Source organism: Acanthochromis polyacanthus, chromosome 1 (assembly GCF_021347895.1).
Source record: "Acanthochromis polyacanthus isolate Apoly-LR-REF ecotype Palm Island chromosome 1, KAUST_Apoly_ChrSc, whole genome shotgun sequence".
Taxonomy (NCBI): Eukaryota; Metazoa; Chordata; class Actinopteri; family Pomacentridae; genus Acanthochromis; species Acanthochromis polyacanthus.
Genome location: NC_067113.1, coordinates 21,371,329 through 21,396,862, shown reverse-complemented (window position 1 = coordinate 21,396,862; position 25,534 = coordinate 21,371,329). Strand labels below are relative to the sequence as shown.

The 25,534-nt window shown below is 41.5% G+C and overlaps 2 protein-coding genes across 4 annotated transcripts; one reads left to right on the top strand and one right to left on the bottom strand.

Annotated features, from left to right (window-relative positions):
- The first annotated feature begins 366 nt into the window (after window positions 1–366).
- selenon (selenoprotein N) lies at window positions 367–7,211 on the top strand. The gene is made up of 12 exons (XM_022197072.2): window positions 367–825; window positions 1,499–1,616; window positions 1,705–1,835; window positions 2,077–2,289; window positions 2,376–2,500; window positions 3,180–3,317; window positions 3,428–3,509; window positions 4,104–4,292; window positions 4,383–4,488; window positions 5,020–5,132; window positions 5,242–5,343; window positions 5,755–7,211. Exons 1-12 carry the CDS (start codon window positions 637–639, stop codon window positions 5,920–5,922), a joined length of 1,674 nt encoding a protein of 557 aa, XP_022052764.1. The 5' UTR covers window positions 367–636; the 3' UTR covers window positions 5,923–7,211.
- A 59-nt stretch (window positions 7,212–7,270) lies between these two features.
- Window positions 7,271–24,652, bottom strand: si:ch211-15d5.11 (nuclear receptor coactivator 7). Of its 3 annotated transcripts, none has more exons than XM_022197046.2 (16): window positions 24,512–24,652; window positions 23,502–23,732; window positions 21,834–22,024; window positions 21,466–21,545; window positions 19,580–19,726; window positions 18,947–19,126; window positions 15,558–15,689; window positions 15,290–15,474; window positions 14,815–15,194; window positions 14,583–14,736; window positions 11,207–11,399; window positions 10,892–11,008; window positions 8,954–9,106; window positions 8,762–8,857; window positions 8,410–8,483; window positions 7,271–8,263 (listed from the first exon to the last, which is right to left on the bottom strand). In XM_022197046.2, exons 2-16 carry the CDS (start codon window positions 23,600–23,602, stop codon window positions 8,128–8,130), a joined length of 2,319 nt encoding a protein of 772 aa, XP_022052738.1. In that variant the 5' UTR covers window positions 23,603–23,732; window positions 24,512–24,652; the 3' UTR covers window positions 7,271–8,127. The 3 variants fall into 3 exon arrangements, with proteins under 3 accessions (XP_022052738.1, XP_022052745.1, XP_051802705.1); XM_022197053.2 differs by having other exon boundaries at window positions 18,947–19,123; XM_051946745.1 differs by lacking the exon at window positions 23,502–23,732 and having other exon boundaries at window positions 24,512–24,642.
- Window positions 24,653–25,534: the final 882 nt, after the last annotated feature.

Below are 25,534 nucleotides of genomic sequence, written 5' to 3'. Positions count from 1 at the left end.
AATATAGCCGCCGGTGTGAACTTGCTAGTTAGATTTGCTGACAGGCTATCAACTTGAGAAGAAATAACAGGACAGTATTTTATAGTCCAGTTTATGGGTATGTTGAATTTAGCTCTTGGTTTTGCCACCCAGAGGAAACATTTTGCCATTCTGGAAATAAAATAGTAATCTATAAGATCAAATGAATTGCACGTGAACACCAAACAAGTGCTAATAACGACTAACAGCAATTTGTTAACATTTTTCCTTACATCTTCAAGTAACATATGCATTGCTAAAACAGTACCTAGAAGTAGTTAAACAGATTACTTTTAATTTGATTCCACGAACGCCACATATCCGGTTTATCGTGCGTGTTACTCGCCAACTTGACGCCTTTAACCTCATCCATATGGTTCCACATTAGATGTGGGAAATAAGAAATCTGCGCTGCTAGCTAACATTTCACAGCTGTTGCCAGCGGGGGTAACGGCCGGAAAAGAAGCGGGGTCCCCGGCTACAGGGTAACCGGACTGTCGGTAGATTTTTTTGCACTTTAAGGAGAAACTTTACACTGAAGGATTACTGCTTGTAGCCTTTTTTAAACATTACTCGACGAACATGCCCTCGTCTAAATAGCTGCGGTGGAGGTCGAGGATGGCCGCAGACGTGGATAAAAGAACCTCCGAGGAAGAGAGCAAGATCTGGCCGCAGAATGGGCGCCGGACGCCGGGCTCTGGTTCGTGGATCTACAGGGGCATGTGGACCCTGCTGATGGTCTGTGCCGTCCCTCTTCTCGCTTTTGGGATCAAATACTACCAAGATGCTCAGCTGCTCAAACGTCATGTAAGATCCACATCTGTAATAACGTTTTGTCACAGTTAAACAGTGACCTTAACTTGGTGACTCAATTTGTTGTTACTTTGGAGTGACCCCTCTGGTGCATTTAATTACCTTTTATTACACGAACATAAGTGTAGGAATTTTAGCTATTGTGTTTCAGTAGCAGTAGTAGTTATTTGTCAGACATCAGTCGCCTTACAGAACCACATCTGCAGTTTTTTTCCACCTGGTGTTTTATTAGAGGGCTGGATCTTTGGCACAGCTGGTAAAACTCAACCCCTTGTTCAAATCCTCACTTGTTTGCCTCCAAAGGGTCTTCAAGTTGTTCTTGCACCCCCGCCCCCTCCCCTCCCCCCCTCTTCACCTCCATTGTACAGGCCCTGATAGGCACGCATCAGCCTGAGTATGAGTCTCCTGACTGGAAGACATGCGAGGAATCTGTGCCCTCTGGGCTGATCTTTCCCTGGGCTGGACTGCTGAGGCAGTCAGGCATCAGTGACGAAATACTGCAATATGCTTTGAAAACACACAATACCTACAGCAGTGCTTTTGCCATCATAAGGCACATTGCGAAACATTTGTGTTCACTGCCCCAGTTTTGATGCATTGAAAATCCCTGAAGCATGTGAAATAAAAGCAAGCATCAGTCTGAGGCGCTTGTGTCTTTTTTCAATAGGAAGAGAGTGTTCGAACTCTGGGTGCCGAAGGGCTTTTTCTCTTCTCCTCCTTGGACACCGACCGTGACCTCTATCTCAGCCCGGAGGAGTTCAAACCCATTGCAGAGAAACTCACAGGTGCTACATTTCTTGCAGTTTTTTTTTTCATTTTATTTCCTCCTCGTATAACCCAACACTGACTGTGATCGCTATGAACTCCTGATAGGGATCACACCCCCAGTGGATGTTGAGGAGGAGGTGATCCAAGACCCCAATGGGGAGACGTTGACCTTGGAGGCCAAGATGCAGCCTCTGCGGCTCGACTCCATGACGAAAAGCAAGGATGGGTTCCTTGGGGTGAGAAAACACAAAACTCCCTCATGATTCCTTTGTACAGCAGAGTTATTCTTTATCTCTCGACATCTGTACAGACTCTGCAGAGGACTGCTTGGATGAAACATCATTTGAATGCAGTTCATTCAGACTCTGTCAGCAAACAAGATCTGAATCAGCAATGAAACAGTTGAGAAACTCCGGTGATCTTGAATTTCCACGTCTATTTTTCCCTTTTAAAGAATCTTCAGTCTCTGTCTTTCAGGTTTCTCACAGCTCACTGAGTGGACTCCGTTCGTGGAAGAGCCCAGCAGTGCCTTCTTCATCGTTCTCCTCCGGCCAGTTCAGGGTTTTTCTGCCCCCAAAGAACAAGGGAGAAGTGGGAGACACGTGGTGGGTGATTCCCAGCGAGCTCAACATCTTCACCGGATACCTGCCCAACAATCGATACCATCCTCCCACACCGAAAGGCAGAGAGGTACCGATAACATCCATCCCCGTTTAGTCTGTGATGAGGTTTTAAGTTGTTTTTATCACACTGATGCTGTTGTTCTCCTGCTGCAGGTTCTCATCCACACCTTGTTGAGCATGTTCCACCCTCGGCCCTTCATCAAATCCCGTTTCGCTCCGCAGGGTGCAGTCGCCTGCATTCGAGCCAGCAATGACTTTTATTATGACATAGTCTTCAGGTGAGTCAGAAGCAGATATAAAGAAAAACCATGGTGCTGCTTTTTTCATCTTTTAGTCTATTAACTACTAAATTATGTATACTTTGCATTAGTGCTGACTAATGTCAAGAACATACAATGAATTTTAATTTTATAATTCAGTCTGGCAGGCAGCCACCAGTTTCAGGTCTGACCCAGCACAGTTTTAATTGAAAGATGGACTTTCATTGTGTGTTTATGTGGTCAGAATTGATATACCTGTTTTAAAAACTATGATACGAAGGTGAGATGTCAGAGTCAGGTGTTGAACTTTGTGAGCACAAGAAGCTGCCAGATCTTTATGCTAAAGCATTTCATTTTCACCTTTTGACTAAAACTTGAACATCTTGTTACTGCTTTAGTTTTAGCAGCAGAACCAAAAGAGCTTCAGTCACTTTCAACAGCAGTTCAGTGTAGCAGTGAAGTAACATGGACATATACATTATAAAGCACTTTAAGATGTTTACAATCTCTGCAGTTTGGGAATAATAAAGCCTGATGGAGTGTTTGAGGGTTGAAAATCAGTTTACAGCTGATGGCTTGCTTTGCAAATGTCAGCGGAAAGGTTAAATATGCAAGACTTTAAAAGATAAAAGCACTTGATAGATGATTAGGACCTTTGTGCTCCAAACTCAGCATCTCTTTCCATTCACTTCTGCAGGATTCATGCAGAATTCCAGCTCAACGATGTTCCAGACTTTCCCTTCTGGTTCACTCCGGGACAGTTCACCGGCAACATAGTCCTCTCTAAAGACGCGTCTCATGTCCGCCACTTCCACCTTTATGTCCCCAATGACAGGTAAATTCTTCAAGCAAACTATTGCATGTGTGCATTTATTGCCTTCTCAGGATACTCTGTACTCAGCCAGTGTGGATCCACTCAGTGTGACTTGTCCTGCTATGCTGCAGGTCTCTGAATGTGGACATGGAGTGGCTCTACGGAGCCAGTGAGAGCAGCAACATGGAGGTGGACATCGGATACCTGCCGCAGGTACGGCCACATGACGCAGCTAGACTTTGGAAAAGACTAGTGTCTTTGTTTACTGTATTTATGAGATATTCCAGAAGTTACTGTACCTTTGACAATATCCTTTTAGTTTACTCTGATTTAGTCCTGGATCATCAAGACATTTTATTTGCATAAAACTCACTGAATCCAATTTCAGTCTGTTTTTGATCATTTTTTATACTTTATTTTTAAAACGTGAACTCAAATCTATGCTTGCATTTTTTTGACAGAGACCTGCTAATAGTGAATTTATTTAGTTATTTAATTCATATTAAGTCATTAGCCTACATTAAATGCCATGTTAAGCTCCTCCTTTTACTTCAGATTTTCTTTTATATGTGTAAACTATACTGTATTTAATATTCAGTCAATTTTATGTGCACTTGTGCATTTTCACTTTAAGCTATTTTTAGTGCACTTCTACCTAAAACAGATAAAATTTCACTCAATATTAATTGAGTGATTTACTCAGAAATATATGCTAAATATAAGGGACAAAGCATATTTTTCAGATATTCCTCAGAAAACACACATATTAAAGTGTTTAGTGTTTCTAATGAAAGATTGTGTCTGCAGTTAGAGCTGCAGTCCACAGGCCCATCCACCCCGTCCATCATCGTAGACGAGCAGGGCAACATCATCGACAGTCGGGACAGCAGCGGCGAGCCGATCCAATTTGTCTTTGAGGAAATCCACTGGAGCTCAGAGATCGGTCAGCAAGAAGCCGCTCGCCGCCTGGAGGTCACCCTCTACCCCTTTAAGAAGGTAATCATCCGTGATCAAACGTGTCGTTAAACACACTGATGGTCGCTGGCTTCATAAATGATTTATTGCTGTCGCTGTGCTCCCACACAGGTGTCCTACCTGCCGTTTTCGGAGGCTTTCGAGCGAGCTGAAGCAGAGAAAAAGCTGGTGCATTCAATTCTGCTTTGGGGAGCTTTAGATGACCAGTCCTGCTGAGGTGAGATCATTAACAATTAGAGGATTTCGCAGCATTGAATTCTCTGCTCCGAATGCTGGAGCCAAATTCAATAAGTACAGATTCAGGCCACTGGGTTTGTACTGATGCACAGACTTTAGATACTTCACACAGAGACCATTTAACTGTTTAAAGAAGAAACAACACAGTCTTCCTATCACATGTGAATAGTTGAATTCATCAGTAATGAAACTTGTTTTTGCTCGTATCCGTACCTTTACTTTTACTGCTACAGCCTTATTTGCTTTGATGTAACCAACAATGTGTGATGGCTTATGATAACATAACCTATGGAAATGTCACTGGATAACTGACTCAACCAGTTTGTTGACGCTCCTGTCTCTTCTCCTCTTTAATTTAGATGAACGTCTGTTTAACATTTAACATTATTCCATTACGGTCTCTTATAGCTGCTTTTTTCACTCTTCTACACAAGTTAGTCTACTTTTTTTTTGTATTGTGAGAGCTGTAAGTGATCGTATTCATCTCTGTGTCCTCCCCACACCACTGCAGGTTCGGGGCGAACTCTCCGGGAGACAGTCCTGGAAAGTTCGCCCGTCCTGGCCCTCCTCAACCAGAGCTTCATAAGCAGCTGGTCTCTGGTCAAAGAGCTGGAGAACATGCAGGTGAGCAATTATACCAGTGGAAAACTGCCAAGAAATTCATGCAGTAACCAGAAAATGAGAAATCCTCAAGGTGGTAATGTAATAAATATCTCATTCCTTGTTTTTTCAGGCTGATGAGCAGAACCCTGTGTTGAGTGAAAAGGCTCGCCTACACCTGGAAAAGTACAATTTCCCTGTGGAGATGATGGTGGCACTGCCCAACGGAACCATCGTAAGTATTTTTGTCATCGTAATAGCACAAGGAGGCAAGACATTTTGCAGCAGTAGGACATTTTGGGTTTGGATTAGCAACAACCTAATAAAGGTTAAATGCCTGAATCGATATAAAAAGCCGGCATAGGAATGGCAAAGTCTGCCACTAACAATGGAAACTATTGTGCAACATGAACAGTATCAAAATGCAATTTAAAGTTGTGAAAATCTTAATAGTTTGACATTTTTTCATTAAATAAATTTGTAACCAGCTAGATTAAAATGGACCTTGACTTGAGCAAGGTTTTCAGAATAAATGTTTCATCAGTTTGGTTGTCTTACTGTACTCTTCACTGTATTTGCAAATAATTTTTTGCCCACACACTACTCTAAGAAGCCCCAGTAAAAGCTCTCATCCGTCTGCTTTTAGGTCCACCACATCAATGCCAACTTCTTCTTGGACCAAACATCCATGAAACCGGAGGAAGAAGGAGCGACTTTCAGCTTCTCTGGCGGCTTCGAGGATCCCTCCACATCCACTTACATCAGCTTCCTGAAAGACGGGTTGGAAAGAGCCCAGGAGTACCTCACACAGTAACGTGTGTGTGTGCAGTAGAGCCTGAGACTCTAAACTGGAGGAAATGATAATCATTCCTCCGGGGAAAGATCCAAGATAAGGAAAACCCAACCAACAATAATGTAGAGAAGCTTTCTCTTCAGTGTTGGCAGCTGAAAAAACATTTTTGTCTTTTATCCTCTTTGCTACTATTTATTTGGACTTGTCTCTCTTGGTCAAAAATGAAGTTTTCTATAAAGTATTTGTATCGTGAGTAGAACATGTACATGATCCACAGGGAAACTATCCTTTCATTATGCGTATTTTAATGAAATACAAAAGGCCTTGCACACTGGGTGGGAACTACCACATTCAGACCTGCTCTTTCTGCTTGAAGCTGCTGATTAACGTCGATGTAAAATGCAAACAGACAGCCTGCCGAGTCAATCTTGAGCGCAAGTGCCCTCGTCATTCCTAAGTGCATCACAACCCAGTGTAACGTTCTAGATTTCTTCTTTTACGTTGTGGTGTTGCATGTGCAATATTTCATGATTGGGTGTGTTCTCCTGAGGCTGACTGGATCCAGAGACGGGTCGGTGCTGTCGTCACCTCCAGCTGTGTCTCAGCAGTTGGTGAAGACTTTGCCTGAAAGCTCTGGCTGAGCCGGGCAACGCCTGATGTTCTCGCTGAGGCTGCTGGAGGGAAACGCCCATCTCCGACTCAGGGGACAAAAGCTGCAGGAAGAACTAGACTGGACTCCGGCACATAAAACGATTAATTCAGTTGTTTTCTTATAGCTTGAGTTTGTAAGCATTTGTTTGTGTTTAGAGGAAGATGTGACCACACCAAAGAACTTTTCTTTTTATATGTATGTACGCAGATGAATTCACTATATTCGTTGTTGTTCACTTTTAAGTAAATTAGTGGAACAAAATAGTTTTCTTTGCAAAATAGTACACATGATATGCTATACTGTTATCTCTCAAGGTTCAGGCAAATGATCTATTTGTTTTTTTTCCTTTAGACAACAAGAAAGGAAAAGATGACAATCTGGACCCTCAACGTACGTCTCATTCTTCCCCTTTTCCAATCATACAGAGACAACTGTGTGTCTTCAATCCTGATTTCAGTTTTGAGTACAACAGCCAAGAACCCAGGGATTTCAAAAAAAACAAAAAAACTCACTTGAATTGGTTACTCTTCAGTTTGCCGTTTCAAGTCCATGTGAAGCATTTGCCTGCTTTGAGCCTTTAGAGGAGAAACACTGTTATTCTTTAACCTACCAGTGCCATTTTTTCCACAAAGCAAAATAAAACTTGTTTTTTTTAGAAGCAGAATCATGTTCTTTTTAGCAACACACTACAACATGCAACAATCAAATATTCAAAAGTTTATATTCACATTGTGCTGATTTTTATTAACTAATCTACAGTACTGTACAATGTAAGCAAAATAGGTTTACCAGAGTGAAAGCAGGTTATAGATACAGCTGAATGACAAAATTGCAGGAATTCCATCTCAAGCTTTCCTTCATTTTCAGTAACCACAGTGATGGAAGAGTCAGCTCTTGAAATGAACAGAGATGAACTCCAAGTGTTCAGTATTAATTTATGCCTTCTGTGATACCGTCGGATGAAAGCCCATAGAAATAAGTGGTAAAGAAAGGGAAGAGATTATCTGTGACACGGTTGGCCGTACACGTGCAGTTTAGAAATCTGTTCATAGTAAGACTTATGTGTGTTTCAAACGTCCGGCTTTAACAGAATAGTTACATGAAAGCGAGGACATGCATTACCTATAAAGACACGAGTGAAATTGTCTTTACATGATGAGATTTCACGACTTTGCCAATTCACATTAAGAGAAAAGTGCAGTCTCTGAGACTCCATTCAAAAATGAGGATTCAAAGAATCCAGTTTCATAACAGTTCAGCTCTACTCACTTAAGCAGAACTCAGTTTGGCTGCCAAACCCACAGGAATGAGTCAAGCATGAAACAGTCCACCGTCAGAACCCACACTGGGACAGCAAGCTGCTTAAGATTAGCCTTTTTGAGTTCACTGCAGTTTGCTCAAACCCACAGCACTTAATCGCACGGATAAATCCAGCAGTTTGTGGCAGATTGTTTTTCTATATAGAGGTTTCCATGTAATGAAGGAGCAGCTGCATGTTTTTTGCTCAGTGATAAATGCTGTCTTGATTAAAGCCAATCAGCAACGACGAGGCAGAGAAACATTATCCAGTCTCCTCAGCTGAACGTCCACACCTCCAGCTCCATGACTCGGAAATCGTCGGTTTCTGAGAGGCAGCAGTTGTTGAAAGTGTAGCAGGGGCTGCTGCGGCCCAGGTACAGGTTCTCATCCACCCACAGACCAAAGTGGCCACTGTGGAAAAAGACAGACAGTGGTTAGGAAGAGGAAACAGAGCCTTTTTCAGCTCTGTTAGAAAGGAACGCAATTTTTTATTACTTTTTTACAAACACAACATAAAAGTATAAATCATGTAAGAGAGGAAATGAAAAATGCATTACCTTCCTCCACCGATAGCAAAGCAGTCCAAGTCTCCTTTAATGAAAAAGGAGTTCTCTCCAGTCCATCTGAAACACTGCACAGACAATCACAGACACCACAAAACTGTATGAGCCGATTCCCATTTTTAACATTCAGAGATTCTCCTTTTCGTAACATCATTTCAGAAAGTGTTATATTTAAGGAAGCATCACAAATACTGAAGTTGTTGAAAGGTGTTGCATGCTCCACATCGATGCTGTTTTAATTGAGCATTTTCACTTGGCACAAAATGCAGCATTTGCAAGTTTTGGGAGACATTAAATGCTAATACAGCCACAGTAACAAGCTCTGGGTGGGTGTTAGCTGGCTAACCTTGAAGCGAGGATGCAGCATGAATAGAAACGTTTCTCCGGTGCCGTAGAACGTCTCACTGGGCCTCAAGGCGTGAGAGAGGAAGGCCCCGAATACCTGATGAAGGAAAAGCCACAAAGTACCAAAACAGCAATTAGAAAATATAAGACGGCAGCACAAGATCTATAATTACTATTAGAGCTGAGTTTTTACCTCATCAAGGGCATCTTTGATGACAATAAGCACAGGAGAGTCTGTGGCACCAAGTTTCCTGTAGAGGGATTTGAGGCTGGCGCCGTGACGGGACGTACTGTAGGCCAGCTGCCACGTGTAGCCGACTGTCCTGGGGGGAAGCTCCTTACACAGCTGCAAGAAGATAAAAGAAAGGGGAGAAAATTAAAGAAGATGGAAGAAAATAAGAGGACATCTACAGCCATGGACGAAAGTCTTGGCACCCTTGGAATTTTTTCAGAAAATACTCCCAGAAATTGTTGCAGTTACAAATGTTTTTTGCATACGTGTGTTTATTTCCTTGATGTGCATTGGAAAAACACAAAAAAGCAGAAGGAAAAAAAAGCCAAATTTCACATAACTTTACACAAAACTCAAAAAAAAAAATGGGCTGGACTGATTGTTGGCACCCTCAACTTAATATTTGGCTGCACATGCTTTGGAAGAAATAACTGAAACCAATCGCTTCCGATAACCATCAACAAGCTTCTTACAACTCTCAAATGCAGTTTTGGACCACTGTTCTTTTGCAAAGTGCACCAAGTCTCTCCGATTTGAAGGGTGCCTTCTCGGAACAGCAATTCCGAGATCTCTCCATAGGTGTTCAATGAGATTTAGATCTAGATTCATTGCCGGCCACTTCAGAACTCTGCAGCACTTTGTCTCCAACCATTTCCTGATGCCATTTGAGGTATGTTTTGGGTCTTTGTCCTGCTGGAACCCCCATGACCTCTGACGCAGACCCAGCTTTCTGACACTAGGCCGAGTAAAACATCTTTAACCTCCACCATGTCTGGCTGTAGGTACTGTGTTCTTTTCTTTGAAGGCCTCATTCAGTTTTCTGTAAACAGTAGAATGACCTGCTTTTCCAAAAAGCTCTACCTTAGTCTCAATCTGTCCACAAAACATTCTTCCAGAAGGATTGAGGCTTCCTCAGGTACATTTTTGCAAACTCCAGTCTGGCTGTTTTGTGTCTCTTCCTCAGCAGTGGGGTTCTCCTCGGTCTCCTCCTGTAGCGCTTCTTCTCATTCAGATGAAGACGTATGGTCCGAGCTGACACTTTTGCACACCGAGTCTGCAGGACAGCCTGAATTTGTGTGGAAGTTGACGGAAGATGTTTATTTATCCACCATTTGAACTATCCTGCGTTGTATTCCTTCATCAATTTTTCTCTTCCGTTCCCGTCCAGGGAGATTAGCCACAGTTCCATGGGTTCTAAACTTCTTGATCACACAAGGTTGTTCAAAAAGAATGAACCGATTTCATTACACAATATTGCTTCATAAGTCCTCAGACACTTCTCAGCTCTTCTTTCTCTGCTCCATGCTTGGTGTGACACACATAAGCCCACAACACAAAGGCTGAGTCAACTTTTGTACATTCTAACTGGCTTTAGGTGTGATTTCTATATTGCCAGCACCTGTTGCCTGCCACAGATGAGTTTAAACGAGCATCACATGCTTGAAACAAAATGATTTACCCACAGTTTTGAAGGGCACCAACAATTTTGTCAGACCCATTTTTTGAGGTTTTTTTTAAAAAATTACATCAATTTGGCTATTTTTCCAGCTTTTTTGTGTTTTTCCAATGTACATCAAGGAAATAAACATGTGCACACCAAAAACATTTGTAATCACAACAATTACAAATGCCAATACTTTTGTCCATGACTGGAAATGCTGGGCACATACTGTATATCCCATCTGAGTGTGCATTAAAATGCTCCCAAACTATAAAATCGACGTTAAAAAAGAGCTTATTTCTAAATTAAGTAGAAGCTGAAATGTACAGACTGTTTCTAATGTGGAAATCTGATGTTAAATATTCACAGACGGGTGAGGAAAACAACATGTTAATATATGACATGACTACGGGGAGTTTAACAGATTATAATGAATAATGTCAACATATGTGACTTACGTCTCTGACATGTGAAGCCTCCAAAATGTGGCTGCTCTCTACAATATTACTGAGTCCTTCGGGATCCCTGTCAGTGATGAGGGTCGTCTTGTCCCTGCTTTCTTCCATCAGCACCATCTGCAAAAAACCCCACAGATAAACCGGTGTGTGAGAGCATCCAGAAGCACGAAAACCCGCTTCTGTCCTCATCAGGGATCAAGCCTTTTGGTCTTTAAGCAGGTGTGCTCACAAACAAACACACCTGTTACTCTCCATTGTTCGCACCGACGTCCAAGTGAAATCTGCTGTCTAACTCTCCTCTGAGATTAAACTCACCTCCCAGTCATCCCCCGAGCTGCGGTGCTTCTGGGACATCTCTTCATCTTCTTCTTCCTCCTCCTCCTCCCTGTCCTCAATGAGTACAAACTCCTCTTCGTCACGGTCGGCCTCCCCGTCCTCCTCCTCCCCTCCCTCCAGTATACACAGGTCAGGTCGGCAGTGCTTTAAGTAGGCATACAGCTCGTCGGCGCTGCAGCCGGGAGAAGAATGCAGTCAGAAATGTTGAAATGACAAACAGCGCTGACAGCTGTGTCAACATGGCAGGAAATGAGAAACCAACACGCCAAGTAGCTTTTGCATTATATATATATACACACACACATGTTCTTACTGCTCCCTTTGCTCAGGCAGCTTTGTGACAGCGTGAGGCACGAGCTGGCAAACGAAAAGTTGGGAACTGCTGGAAAGCAAATTCCTTGAACCACTTCAACTTCAAAGAACCCCTTTAGAGGGGGAGGATCAGTGCGTTAAAGGGTCGCTTGCTCGGTATGAATAGATGTTACTTCTAAATAGTGCATCATTTACTTGATTAAATGTGGCAACATTATTAAATAGCTCAAAAGTGAAACTCCTGCATTGAAACTTATGCACAAAAGCTTACAGCAAACATTGTAAATGGTTGTATTTATAAAGCGCTTTACACGATAAGTCACATTCACACACACATTCACACACTGGCGGAAGCTGCCATGCAAGGTGCTAACTACGACCCACCAGGAGCAATTAGGGGTTCGGTGTCTTGCTCAGGGACACCTTGACATGAGCTCGATGGGCCGAGGATCGAACCGGCAACCTTCCACTTACAAGACGGCCACTCTACTTGCCGCCCCCCGCCCCCATTGTGCAGACAGTGTTCTATTGTCACATTACTGGATCACCATGTTAATATGGAATCAATAAATTAAGCTATTTAACTACTTTACACAATGTTCTGTATTTTAACATATAGAAATTGCTTTTTTAAATAATTTAATCACGTTTTGTATTTTCAGAAATCTCTATAGTAATCATAGCTGTGAAATAAACGTAGCTAAGTTAAAAGTACAAAGTTTAAACTAGCACAAAATATTCATACATGATACTCAAATATTGACAAACATAAAAGTCCTCAAAACTGGAATTTGAGCACTCTATTGAATAGCGATTGTTTGGATGTCGTACTCGCCCTCACAGTTTTTCGTTAATATGTAACTAACTGCAGATGGATTTTTTTGTGCCTTCACTGAGGCCAGAGTAGTTTCCACGTGTCAGTTATGTTTACTCAGTGACAAGAGATGAGCCGACAATCAAGCAAACATTTAACTGAAGTGGCCAGTTTTATCGCCATATGTAAATGGAAAATGTTAGAGGCCTCCTTTTGGACCCCATGGTGTATTTTTTTATACATATGCTAGACAAGTTAAATAAGCAGGCAAGGAGGGGTGGATGGAGAGAGAGGTGGAGATTTCTGTACTTTATAAAGAAGTAGAGTGACATCTAATCCATTTTGGATGAATGGATTGTTTTTATAGAAAACAATCCAAACATGTAACTTTGATACAGTCTGTAGGGGTTAATTCAACTCCCAGAGAGGGACTTCAATATTACGTCAAACTATTATGGAAAAGTATCGCCAGCATGTTTCAAATGAATGAAAGGAGCACCAGATTTTACACATAATCATTAAACTTGTCATGTTCTGCACGATAATACCAATGGAAACAGTTGTGCAAGGCCTTCTGTGGATCTGGAAGTTACTTTAGAGAACGATGAGCCAGAAATATCGGCCATTTTATACTGTTTGCTTACATATATTTAAATGGAATGCTGAAATATACAACCATAGAAGCTAGAATATAATGATGGCAATTATTTAGGAGAGTGAAAACCATAGTAAAAATTCTGTCCATATAAGAAAAGGCCACATGGGTCAGCTAGATCTTGTGATTCACGAAATAGATGGTCAGTATCTGTAGTCAGAAAAGCAGCTTTGATAAGGACACAGTCATTCTGCAGGCCTCAACATTCAGGTCACAAGGTGTACCAAAAACAAAGATTATGCAGGGTTTGAACAAAAAGAAAAGCCTGCGAGGATGATCACGAGCAATGTGGCGGCGCAGCTCATGACAGGAGGTGAGAATCAGGTGATAATCAAACTTTGGCGAGACCTGTGATGCATGTTAAACAGGGTGAATAATCCTGTTTAAGTGCGAGACAGGCTGCTCTCTCAGTGGTGTACAGTGAGTATACAAGTGGACTGATGATCACCAACTCTGCCTCATTCTTCCTTGTCTCAAATGTGCTCTGATTATTTAGTGGAAGAGGAATTCGGGGAGTGTGGAAGGCAGATTAGAGACTCACCACAGATGACATCATCAGGTGTTAAGACTTACCAGAGAGCCTTCATTATTGTCACGGCCTGTAGCGGCTGTGTGTGGGAGAAGGACTTTTGTAGCCCCTTTGTGTCTGGATGGTGTGGACTGATTACACCTGGTCAACGACTGAGCCCAGATTCCCACCTGGCACTCATGAGGAGTGATTAACCTGGAGCTCCAGACCTCCTCCCAGCCCTGGTCCCCCACACCTTGGATTGGTCCACCACCATGACTCCTCCTCCCACAGTCACTGCACATGGCTATATACCTACAACCAAGACTCTCAGAGGTGGCTGGTAGGTGTGACCAGTTCACCCTGGTGCCTCTATGTGAGTTGTGTTTGGTCTGTAGATACTTGTCTACAGACAATTCGAGCTTCTGTTGACGGCTGCTAATTTGGTGTGGAGCCTCCAGTTAGCAGTCTGCCAACTTAGTGAAGAAGAAGCTGTTTAGTATTCAGAGTCTTTGTGTACTGTGTGTACAATATCTGTGTTTAGAGGCACCAGTTTTTAGTTTGTTCTATGCTCTCTTTGTATTAGTTTTTGTTACTTGTTGTGAGAATTGCTACTGTACTCAAGTGTGGCTAGGGAGTTTAGTTGTTTTGTTTGTGTTTAGCTAAGTTACAAACTCTGTTAGCCTTCATTTTGTGATATTCTGTTCTTTGATTTGGCAACATCCACTGGTCTTGTGTTTTTATCGCTTTTATGTTCCATTTGCTACTAAGCAATAAATTCCTTTACCTGAACCAATAATATTCTGGTTATGTCATTGTGTCCAGTTGACCCTACAGGTTGGATTGTAACAATTATAAACTACATTTAGCTGTTGGGTGTGACTGTGGTTGGCCATTCAGTGTAAAATACTGGAAAAGACAGTGACTTTGGAGTTTGACCCTGAGATCAAAAGGTGAAAAATGTTTCAACATTTTTTCTTGTCTTCTGCCTTCTGAGTACTAAATTGTAGTCACTCTTTAAATCTGTGATCTTTTCACAGGAGATGCTTTCTCTACCATTACTTGCCTTTCCTGTGATAGGGCGAGCCAGGCGTCCCTCCTGGGTAAGGTTTTAGCCGTCCCCAGACCTCCGATGCCCTTTTTCTTTGCTGCAGACGGCTGAACCCGCAGCCGCACAAACATCAGACTCCCAAGACTACCTACTGATGACCTTCGAGGAACTGAGAAATACAGAAAGAAAAAAATGTGAACAAAAAAATAACACATGCACCACAAAGAGACATAATTCACATCTGTACCTGCAGTCTGACTCTTCACAGAGGATTTATCCGTTTCATCAGAGTGCAGCAGGTTGATGGCCACTTTACTTGCTGCCTCTTGACCTCCACAGCAGAAGGTGGCAGCACTGCTCAGCACTGCCACGCCCAGGCCGCCCACAGACGCCTCTGACAGCACCTCCAGAGGACTGCTGTCCAGCTCCTTCTCGGCCTCCGCCATGTCTCTGCTCTCCGGCTCTTCATCCTCAGAAACCTCTTTGGTCAGGCTCAGAGCCAAACTGGATAAATCCGATGGAGCCACAGACACCAGAGCTGGACCCGACTCCCCCTTGTGGTTTGGGAGGCCGCCTGCTTGGCTTTTGGCAGTTTTCAACTTTTGGAAAATTTTCTTTCCTTTTCTCCTAAAATTACAAGACAAAAAAAGAAAGTTGCTGTGTGCCATTTGGTGTAATCTGAGTCTGTTTGTGTTGTGTGTTTAGAGTGAATCCCTGCTGACCTCTGGTGGGAGGTGTTGAAGTGAACATGTGAGATGTCAGAGTAGAAGGAGACGGACGCCAGATTGTCAACGGAGCAAGACAGCAGGTATTCTTCACAGCCGTGTTCCTTCACCAGAGGATGCGTCTTACACGGATCGAAGAAGATTTTATTCGAAGTCACCAGCAGGATTCCTGAAACCACACCCTGATGGAGACAAACAGAAAATGTTGACATTAGCTCACAAAAATCCACAAAACTGAGATCAGATGAGGGTTTTTTATCCTCACCTTGCGGTCGGTGATGTAGCGGCAGAACAGTTTGAGGTATGGTGTGGCCTCTGGTCCTTCCCCTTGACAGCACTCTGGTGGCAGAGCCAATAAGCAGAGCTGTCCATCAGGCATCGGCACCGCCTCCACATCCTGTCATCACAACAAACGAGCCCAAAACACTATGTTTTAAGCAGGGATGTCCAATAATATCCGTGGGCCGATATTATCAGCCCGATATTGGCATTAAACTGTAATATCAATCAATATCGTATTGTTCTTTTTTCCTATCATGAAAATAGATAAAATAATGCCTGGATTTCGCCAGCATTTACTCATAGAGGGAAAGAGGGAGAGTGTGAACTGTAGTTTGAGGCAATTAAAAAAAAAGTGGCAATTTTTCCGTAACTAAACTTGAAGTAGTTTTCTTATTTTGCATAGATGATGTTTACATTTGGAAAACCTTGTTGCATTTGAGAACACATCTAATGGGGCATCACAATACAATTAGGCATGATGTGTTAATTCCACGACAGGAGATCTGTGATGTTACCTAAGATTAGTTAAACAGCCCATATATATCAGAAATTGAGAGTTGGACAATATCGGCATATCGGTTATTGGCAAAAAAACCAATATCAGACATCCATAGTTTTAAGCAAGAAATATCACAATAACATACTTCCTATAGGTTTGCAAATGTAAATAGTTACAACTTTTCTTAGTTTTTATAGGACTAAACTTGATACATTGGGATTTTTAGCATTTCATCGGACAAAACAAGACATTTAAATAAGACAGCTTGGGTTTTTGGATATCATGATAGGCATTTTCTTTTACTATTTTACAAAATTTTGCAGAAATTTCAACCCTGGATAATACTGCAATATTAAAATCAGGCTAGTATAGAACTAAATGCCACAAACAAAGAATCACATTTAACTTTCATAGGATTTTTGTGTCTCCTTTGTGCAAATAACAACCTTGTGCAAAATTTTCTTTGTGGGGAAAATACTTCTCTTAAAGAGCTCCATAGTTCCATTTATACGTGTAGGAAAGACTTCAAATTAAAGCTACAGTCAAGTGTATTGTGTGTGAATGTAAGGCTTGCTGACCACTTAATTTTGGACTCAAAAGGACTTCTGCACACACAAAGCCCAGAATCTTATATTTCTTAAATTCAAGCTGCTCTCAGCGCTGTCAAGTTTTGTTGCTTGTTTCCATAGTAACATGTCCTGTTCATTTGATTCCTTCTAAAACTTCCTCATCTCACATTTTTCTCACCACGGCTAATAATGGTCTAATAAGTGGGGGGGGGAAAAAGCCACGGCGATCCCATTAAGATGAAGGGCCAGCACTGTGATAAAATTCATTTTACTACAACAATATTATCTTGTTCGGCTTCTCGGCTATAAATCTACCTTCGTTTCATGCAATATATTGTTTAATTGGGTGTGAAAGCACCTGCTCAAATGCACCGCTATGAATCCTGAGGTGCTGGAATCCTTAATCAGATAAAAGTGAAAGTGCCGGAGTTTCAAAATGCTGACAGCTTTGCATTGGAAATCTGACTAAAAGTGCAAAAGTATCATCAGCAAAATGCTTTAAGTATCGATACAAAAGTAGTCATTATGAAGAGAGATGTCCCCTTTGAGTGACATATATATTACTGAATATAATGCTGGGCAATATGCCAAAACATAAATACTGCTTAATACTAATAATAAGCAAAATATATTTTCAGTGTCATTAATGAGAAAGGAGACATATCAAACATGACCTTGAAGATTCACACAACTTGTTGGTTTAAGAGAAAATTCGCAGAAGCTTTTAATTTGAAGCTAAATGGGTAATATCATATCCAGAATATGATCAGATCCTAAACAAATCAAATGAACTTGTTTTTTTACCTATAAGCTGAAATTTAATCTTGGAATACAAAAGCTGATTTTAACTGCAGTCAACATGACCTCAAATTTACACAACACAACACATTCTGCTGCACATTTTGGCTATTTATGGGGAGAAATCCGTCTCAGTAAGGCTGACAAACGCACGCTACATCATCTACAAATAAAAACCTGATTTAAAAATGTGTGTGATGACTTGTTGGTGATTCACAGTGTTCACAAATGCATTGTCCAAAACCATAAATAAATACCAAGCAATTTAAAGAAATGAAACACAATTAAAGAAGGGTTTTTTGAAAAGCTTCCTGTGTACGTGAACATGAACATCTAAAAATATTTCCTAAGTCTACAGACTGTGAAGCGTGTGTGCACTGACTGACTGAGGCGGATCAGATTACATTAGTGTGTGCATTTGCAACTGTGATGCTTCTGGATCCAAAAACATTTGCTGCGTTTAAGTGCTGGTGAAAAGCTCAGACTCGGATGTCAACACATTTTTGTATATTTTAAAAACCAGACAGCCTTTTCTCAGAAGATTAAATGAATCAAAACTCTCGGACTCGACATTCTGAATAAAAATATTCAAGTGATTTGGCCTTAATGTCAGCACAATCCCAATCACTGACTCCTGTTACTGTCACTAATAAAGATGAAGCACCCAAAAGAGTGCAAATAAACATTTTCTATTTTCGTCATTCCCCCATGTCTGATGACAATAAAGCTATTCTATTCTATTCTATTCTCCATTAGAGAAGATGTACTGTCTCAGATAAACGATACTTTGAGCACAGACATATGGATATGACATTTTTAAACTGCTGGCAGTGATGCACCAATGTGTAAGAAGAGTTTCAACAATGCATTTACTGTCAGTTAGCTTAGTCAAGTGGTTTCCAACTTTAGCATCAGCCGCCTACTAAGAGTCATGAGATTATATGACAAGTCATCAGATAATATGGTAGAAAATATGAAAAAAAATAACTTCTGCTACGCTAGTAATCATTTATTTTAACTTTTCTCTAAAGTTTGACAATAAATCCTTGAAATATTGATGTTAAATGATGCAATGATTTGACCTCTGAGCAGAAGAAACCCTCAGTAGTTCAGAGGGGAAATCTGCAGGCCCCAGCTACACACACTTTTTTTTGTAATTTGTCACAATTTGAAATGCTTCGAAAATCAATGCATTATTGTGAACAATGTATTTCTTCAGGTCATACAATGTTTTGTGTACAATCAAGTTAAAACCTTAAGTCTCAACAGAAAAATAACAGTAAACAAAAAAGCCAATTATTTTGGATTTTAAGCATAAACTAGCATAAAACTGCTTTTAAATACTTAAAAACTATGCTTCTTCATGAACAGTAAAGTGCATTAATAAGTGTTCTTAGTTGCTTTTCACCACTGCTCTTAATTTCACATGTATTTTCTGAAATACTACAACACGAGTGCCTTCTAAATTGCAGAACACGCAGTAAAGGCAGTTATTTTTCTGCTTACCAGTAGTTTGTCATATTCTGCCTCTGGTGAGGGGGACTGAGGCTGAGCAGCGAGCGTATCCAAACTGTCCTGATCTGCCTCCGCCTCCGGCTTCTTTTTAGGATCAGACTCCGAGTCCACCTCTGGGGGAGACGATCCTTGACCGGTGGAAGTGTTTTTCCCTTTCGGGACGACCAGCTGCTTCAGAGTGGAAGCCATGATAAGAATAGCTCTGACATTGACATGGACACACTGTGCAGCCCAGTCACAGGAGTGATTACTTCCTCTTTCTACGGACCAGCACTTCCTCACTTCTCTTTGTTTGTAGTCACATCTTAGCTCCAAAACACATGAGGGTTGTGGATGGGAGGTGGGACAGTTTTACAGCTACAAAACATCGATCTACGACAGCAGATTAGGGAATATTATCAGCCTGACCTAGCTCATAAAAAAGAGCTTTCAGGAGTGTTACTGATAATTGAAAGGGTTTAAGGTGGAGCAACAAACTGGAGCTCACAGAGGGGAGAGCTTGTTTTGCATTTCAAATCAACAACAGCAGCTGTGTCATTTCCATCTTTACACTCTGACAAGCTACACAAAGCAAAATGTGAGTCACATGTCAGGAGCCGTCATGTGTTCACGCTTGACTCTTACCTCTCTGGGGATGAGGGAAGCTGACGAGGAGTACGGCTGTGCGGAGGTGTGGGCGGGATGGTGGCCCATTTTGCTCTCTTCTGCTGAGGATGCACCGTTACTGTTGAACGTAGACGAGACGCTGAACACTGTGTCTCCAGGGAGACCCTATAAGGGGAAAACACAAACACAAGAACATCTCAAAACTGTCTCATTCAGTAAGAGTTCAGATCTGATCACACGTCAGCTTTAAGGGACTTATTCTGTATCCATGCATCAGATAAATGAGCATCCATCTTGAAAACGGTGCCTTTCAATTGTGCAAGAGGGAATAAACTGTGTAGAAAAGGACATCAAGTGTACTATCAAGTAGCTCTACTGACCACTAGTTCAATTATATGCCCGCTGCTTTCACTGTAAATCAGTTTAGACATTTAGGAATGTAATCGGATTTGATGTGAGATTGTGAGCAAAATATACGATTGCTGGCAAATGAGATCATCAAGTTGAAACTGTGGGAGTCGAGCATCACAACTGTCACCCACTGACAGATGGATCCATTGACCCAAATGAGATTACTGGCGTCTGACAGATTATGTGACCACGGAAAATCACTGCGCATTTGTGTGGGTGTGAGCTTGTAGATTTGTCTTAGGAGGCACACTTTAGCAACCATGAAGTGTGTGTGCATGTGTGAGAATGCATGATTACATCATACACTCTGAAGGACAACTGTCAAAATATGAGATACAGAGCGCAATCCGGCAGCAACACAAAATGGTTTGTAATTTCAATCTCTGAAATGTGTCACACTAGATCTTACACCATTTAACATGCACACACAGGGACAGTACACATGATTTTAACACTAAAATAAGAGCTCTTATTAATTCGCACTAATGCTCTGTCCAGATGCAAGATAACACAAAGCCGCATCACAGCAGACATACACCCCCTGTCAAAAGTTTTAGGACACTGTCTCATTCAAATAAAGTAGAACATGTCCTACAACTTTTGACAGGGGGTGTATCTACCAAATTTGGTACACATATGCAGCACATCAGGCTGAACAAAAAAGTCAGTGACAGCCACATTCCAAACTCAACAGGAAGTGAGCTATTTTGCGTTGAACGTCAGATTTTGCCCATTTTTCATTTTTTTCTAGAGCGAGCTCCTCCTAGGGGGAAACTCCAATTCACCTCAAATTGGGCCAGTACATACAGGAGGCCTTAATGATCCAAAGTTATTAAAATCTTTTTCCAAAGTCAAAGGGCGTGTCCGTGGCGGCCTCTGGAATTTTGATCCTTCGCCATGAAATTTCAAATGCTGTGTAAATGCCCTGAACATGCTCCAATCTGCCTGAAACTTTACATGCATGATCAGAGTCCTGCCCTGATCACATCCATATGATGAAATACACCCCCTGTCAAAAGTTGTAGGACAGGTTCTACTTTATTTGAATGACACAGTGTCCTAAAACTTTTGACAGGGGGTGTAAAAAACATTTGATTTCCTTTTTAAAGTCATAATTACAAGCTTCCTCATAAAATCAACAACCAAGCTGATAAATACCTTAGAATAAATGCCTGAAAACACATTCCTCCTGGTGTATTTGTTGCAGAGGCTCTGAAACAGGCTCTGTTTCCCCATGATGTCGTCTCTGACTCTCAGCTCATCTCTGAACCTTGGACGCTCTTTATAAAATGCTCTCAAGACCATAAATTGTGTAACCAGTTATCAATCGCAAAGTGCTTCTTCAGGCAAACCCTATCAGATGTTACATAAATGCATCAATAAATCCACATCTGGCTCTCTTACCTGCTCCCACAGCTGGGGTCCTCACTGCCCACAACAAGTCAAATAAAGTCTATAAAGTAAAAAAAAACAAAACAAAACATGTGACTCACCCTGCTGCTTGTGCCGTCATCTGACAGTGCACCCACACGCTCTTTTGTCACCACAGTATTGTTTAGTTCCCATGAAGTCCCTGCGAGGAATAACAAACACATGACAAAGCACCGTGAGCACAGCAGAGGTATGAGGAAGCAGCACCTTCACACCGGTACCTAACAGGATTACTGCAAGTCGCCACAGCTCAGGCACCATCCATTCCCCTCTGTATGGAAATAACTTCATGCAAAGGCATTAAATTGCCAAGAGTCTCCGAGTTATAAAATGTAAATTCAGGCACCATTTCCTTCCAACGGCCGTTTCGCTTCTACATGACGAAAAAAAAAAAGGAACAGCCTGAGGTCAAGGAACACGGCAGGAGCACCTTGCAGGTAGTACTGCCGCAGCTTGGGGTTTCTGATGTGGGGGATGTGGTTGAGAGGTCGGCCCACGATGGGCTGGTGCTGACGCTGGCTGCTGGCATCCTGCATCGCTCGGGCACGAGGTTGGGACTCCCAGGGCCGCTTTGCGAACTGCGGAGGCTGAGTGACACCAGCAGGCAGCTTGGAGCCCAACCTGAGCGACAGAGCAGCAAAAACACACCATTATTTATACTACTATGTTAAATGGGCTGCATATTAACACAGAAAAACAGTTCCTCTCCTGTTGCACATTACATTTATACTGGACCGCTTTTTTTTATAGCATATGTAAATGTTCCTTCCAGATAATGACCTTAAAATGTCCTCAGTGAACACACAGCAACGTTAGCTTTAATCTGGAGTCGTCTGTCTCTGCCTGTTTTATATCCACCAACTCATGAGAGCAATATAAGCTCTTTGATCTGCAGTTAACAACGAAATATTGACTAGTGCAGCTTTCAAAATTGCGAGTGCACGCTGTGTTTTTAGAATTTTTTAACGGTAAACTCAATACCTATAATATAACATAACAAATCTGAATAGTAAAGCCTGCTGAGAGTTGATAATGTCATCTGGTGACATTTTAAAGTGATGCATAACTCCTTGACAGAGAAACAGCAACTGAGTCAAAGAACATTTGTTTGACTTCATACATCCAGTCAAGTTTGAGTCTTAAAAAAAAAAAAAGGATGATAAAATGTTCAAATGAAACCACTAAAATCACAAGATGCCTGTGTAAGTGGATTATTGCTTTATTTGCTGTCTGTAAAACAGCTGCTACATTTATCCTTTGTTGACTCAGTCTCTGTTACTCAGCTTGAGGAGACAGCTTCAAATGCCCAAAAGGTACAGGCGATTATTTCATGATCAGTTAATCAGATGGTCATTTTTATGATTATGATCAACTGATTGCTCTATAAAACATGTTACTGTCTAAGAATCAGTCCAAAATAGAAAGATAACCCATGAAGTATCACATAAAACCGAGATAAGCAGCAAATGCACACATTTTCAAAGCTGGACTTTTTTCAGTTTCCTTGAAAAACAAGGAATGACTATTCAGCCACCTAATCAATAATCTCTTCAATAAACTTTTCAGCCTTATAAAAGTATATAATACCAGCAAATATAATCAAATAATTCAGGTTTAAATGTCCGCTACTTGACTTTCTGCAGCCTACATAGTCTTCAGTCAGACTTCATACAACAATTTCAATTATTTTTCTTTTGTACACGGCATCCAAACGCCAACAATGAACATCCACACTCAAACATAAGCTTTCCCTTTAGCAGCAGGGAATCGGGGACTTTGTTGTGTGGAGTATTTAACAACAGAACAGAGCAGCGTTTACAGTCATATCGTAGTTATTTATAGGGGAGTAGGAGTTGTCTGCCTGTTCCTGGCAAGATGCTGCAGCTCTCACCCACATGAGTCCTTCAGTGACAGTCCATGAAACCAGCTGACGGAAGTGTGCAGTTACATGTATGACACATTTCTCATTTAAAATCACATCACCCGCTAATGAAAGACTCAATTGTAGCACGCTTAAATCCGACATGCAAACGGCAGCCAACTAATCACATGTCTCCTTTGCTTTCTCCCCAGTAATCCACACATTCAGAAGCCTGACCTGGTCTTCACGTTGCCAAAGTAGCTGGTCCTGGTCTTGTCCCTCTGGGGCTCATGGTCCATGGCTCCTAAAGTTTCAGGCCTCCTTACAGACTGAGCCATGTTTCGTTTTATTTCTTTCCTTTTTAGTGTGACGCTGGCAGCAGTGGCAGATGCAGAAGGACGAGGGGCTCAGCTGGCATCCTTCCTCCTCCTTTTATTCCCCATGCCTACCTCGCCCCAGTTACAGCACCTACACAGGACAGCAACCAAGTCATAAAAAAATGTGGGCTGACTTTACAAGCATCCAGGAAAGGGGGAAAAAAAAGCCTGATGCACCTGCAGCCACATGACCCAGTGAGGAAGTAAACCAGATAATGGAGCAAGGACTGCAATTGAATTAAATTGTTGATCAACCACAACAATTTAATTAGTGTTTAAGTGTGTTAACATGAGGGTTGCTGATCATTTGGGACAAGTTAGACTAATTCTGCACTTATAGCTTAAGATTTCTCATTTATGTAATATTTTTAAGTAGAAGACTACTAAATATGAGCATGCTGCTTCTAAAATGTGTCAGATTCTGTATTTCTGAGCTCTCATCATTACACAGCTGGGTTCAGACATCACCAAAAACTATGTTCATGCCACAGCAAAGGAATGCACATCACAGCTACATCGTGCAAAAGCCTAATTCCTGCAGCTTCAAGGCTCACATCCCTTTGGGGGGTGGCGATTTGTCTGTCATGTCTGAATTAGCAGGCACAGCAGGGTTAGCTTAGCTCTCTCCAGGAATGCTACTTCATTAGCTCCTAACGTTGCTCAGTCACAAGGCGGTGGGATGATAAAAATCTGCCTGCTGAGAATGACAAGGGTGCAGTCATGATCGTGGAGGAAGTGAGCATTTGAGACGACATCTCAGAATGATCGAGACAGCAGCAACAGCAGAGGAAATAATTGCATCAGCGGCAGATGCAGCGGAGATGGAGGCTCCCAGGAGCAGCAGATAAACAGAGGAGTTTGTCTACTGACCTGTGTGTTATCCAGGGATGCGGGCGGCTGTCTGTCATATGAGCGTCTCTTCATATTGCAGTGTTATGATATCACTGCAGACAACAGTAACAAGTTCAATATTCACGCTCCGCCCTGCGACCAAAGAGCCGCTGCGCAGATTCACAGATAGCAGACAAGAGAGTTCCCCTCCCCGGCCGGTGGACAGCGAAGGGGAAAGTAGGTGGGAGGGATTCATCTTGTATTTTTAATCTTTTCTCAGTGCTCTGATGAAAAGAAATTCTTGTTTATTTATCCTTAAAACTCACGAAGAACTAAAACTATTTGTGATCGCCTATGTATGAAATGCTGTTTTGTTTAAATTTCAGCAAATAAATTAAAACTTGGGATGAAGCGGTGTATAGAGGATGGATGGATGGAAGTTAAAACTTAAAATACATGAAAAAAATATTCCAATGGCAGAATTAACTATTTTTATGAAATAAATAAATATCATCATGAAAGTAAAATAAATATGAATCTGAAATAAATTCTGAAAATATGAATGAGGTGATAAACATTATTTTCTTTGCATATGGTTCCCTTCTGCTCCATTATCATTTTTATTATGCACTGAGAGATTATTGATCCATTTTAATGCAAAATTTGCAATGACAATGAAAGAAATTGCATTTTATTATATTCTCTCTTCTACAAACACAACTCTCCTTCTACTTCTACACTGATGACACACAAATGTACCTCCCAAAGGTGAAGAGGTCAAACATTATCTTCAGTTAAGTGATTATATAATAATAGCTTTGTTCCTCTTAATGATCTTGATATTTTAGTAAAAGTATAATAAATGCAAATTGACCTTACAAGTTGCTATCCTGTTTTGCCTTGCTTTATTAGGGTCCGAGCACTGACGGTCCCAAGGACCCTATTGAAACCCCGAGGGTTTCTTTTTCTTCTTCTTCACTCTTTTCCCGTCTTTAAACTTCACTTTGGCTGCCTAAACATACCTCAAAACGCGTCAAACTTTGCATGCACATCAAGACTGGC

Excerpts from the sequence above, each read along its gene's own strand:
- si:ch211-15d5.11 (XM_022197046.2), bottom strand. The coding sequence starts at position 23,602 with ATGGCTCAGTCTGTAAGGAGGCCTGAAACTTTAGGAGCCATGGACCAT. Across the intron at positions 15,475-15,557 it reads GCTACATCACCGACCGCAAG|GGTGTGGTTTCAGGAATCCT; the intron begins GTGAGGATAAAA and ends TGTCTCCATCAG. Across the intron at positions 11,400-14,582 it reads CTCGCCCTATCACAGGAAAG|CGCCGACGAGCTGTATGCCT; the intron begins GCAAGTAATGGT and ends TCCCGGCTGCAG.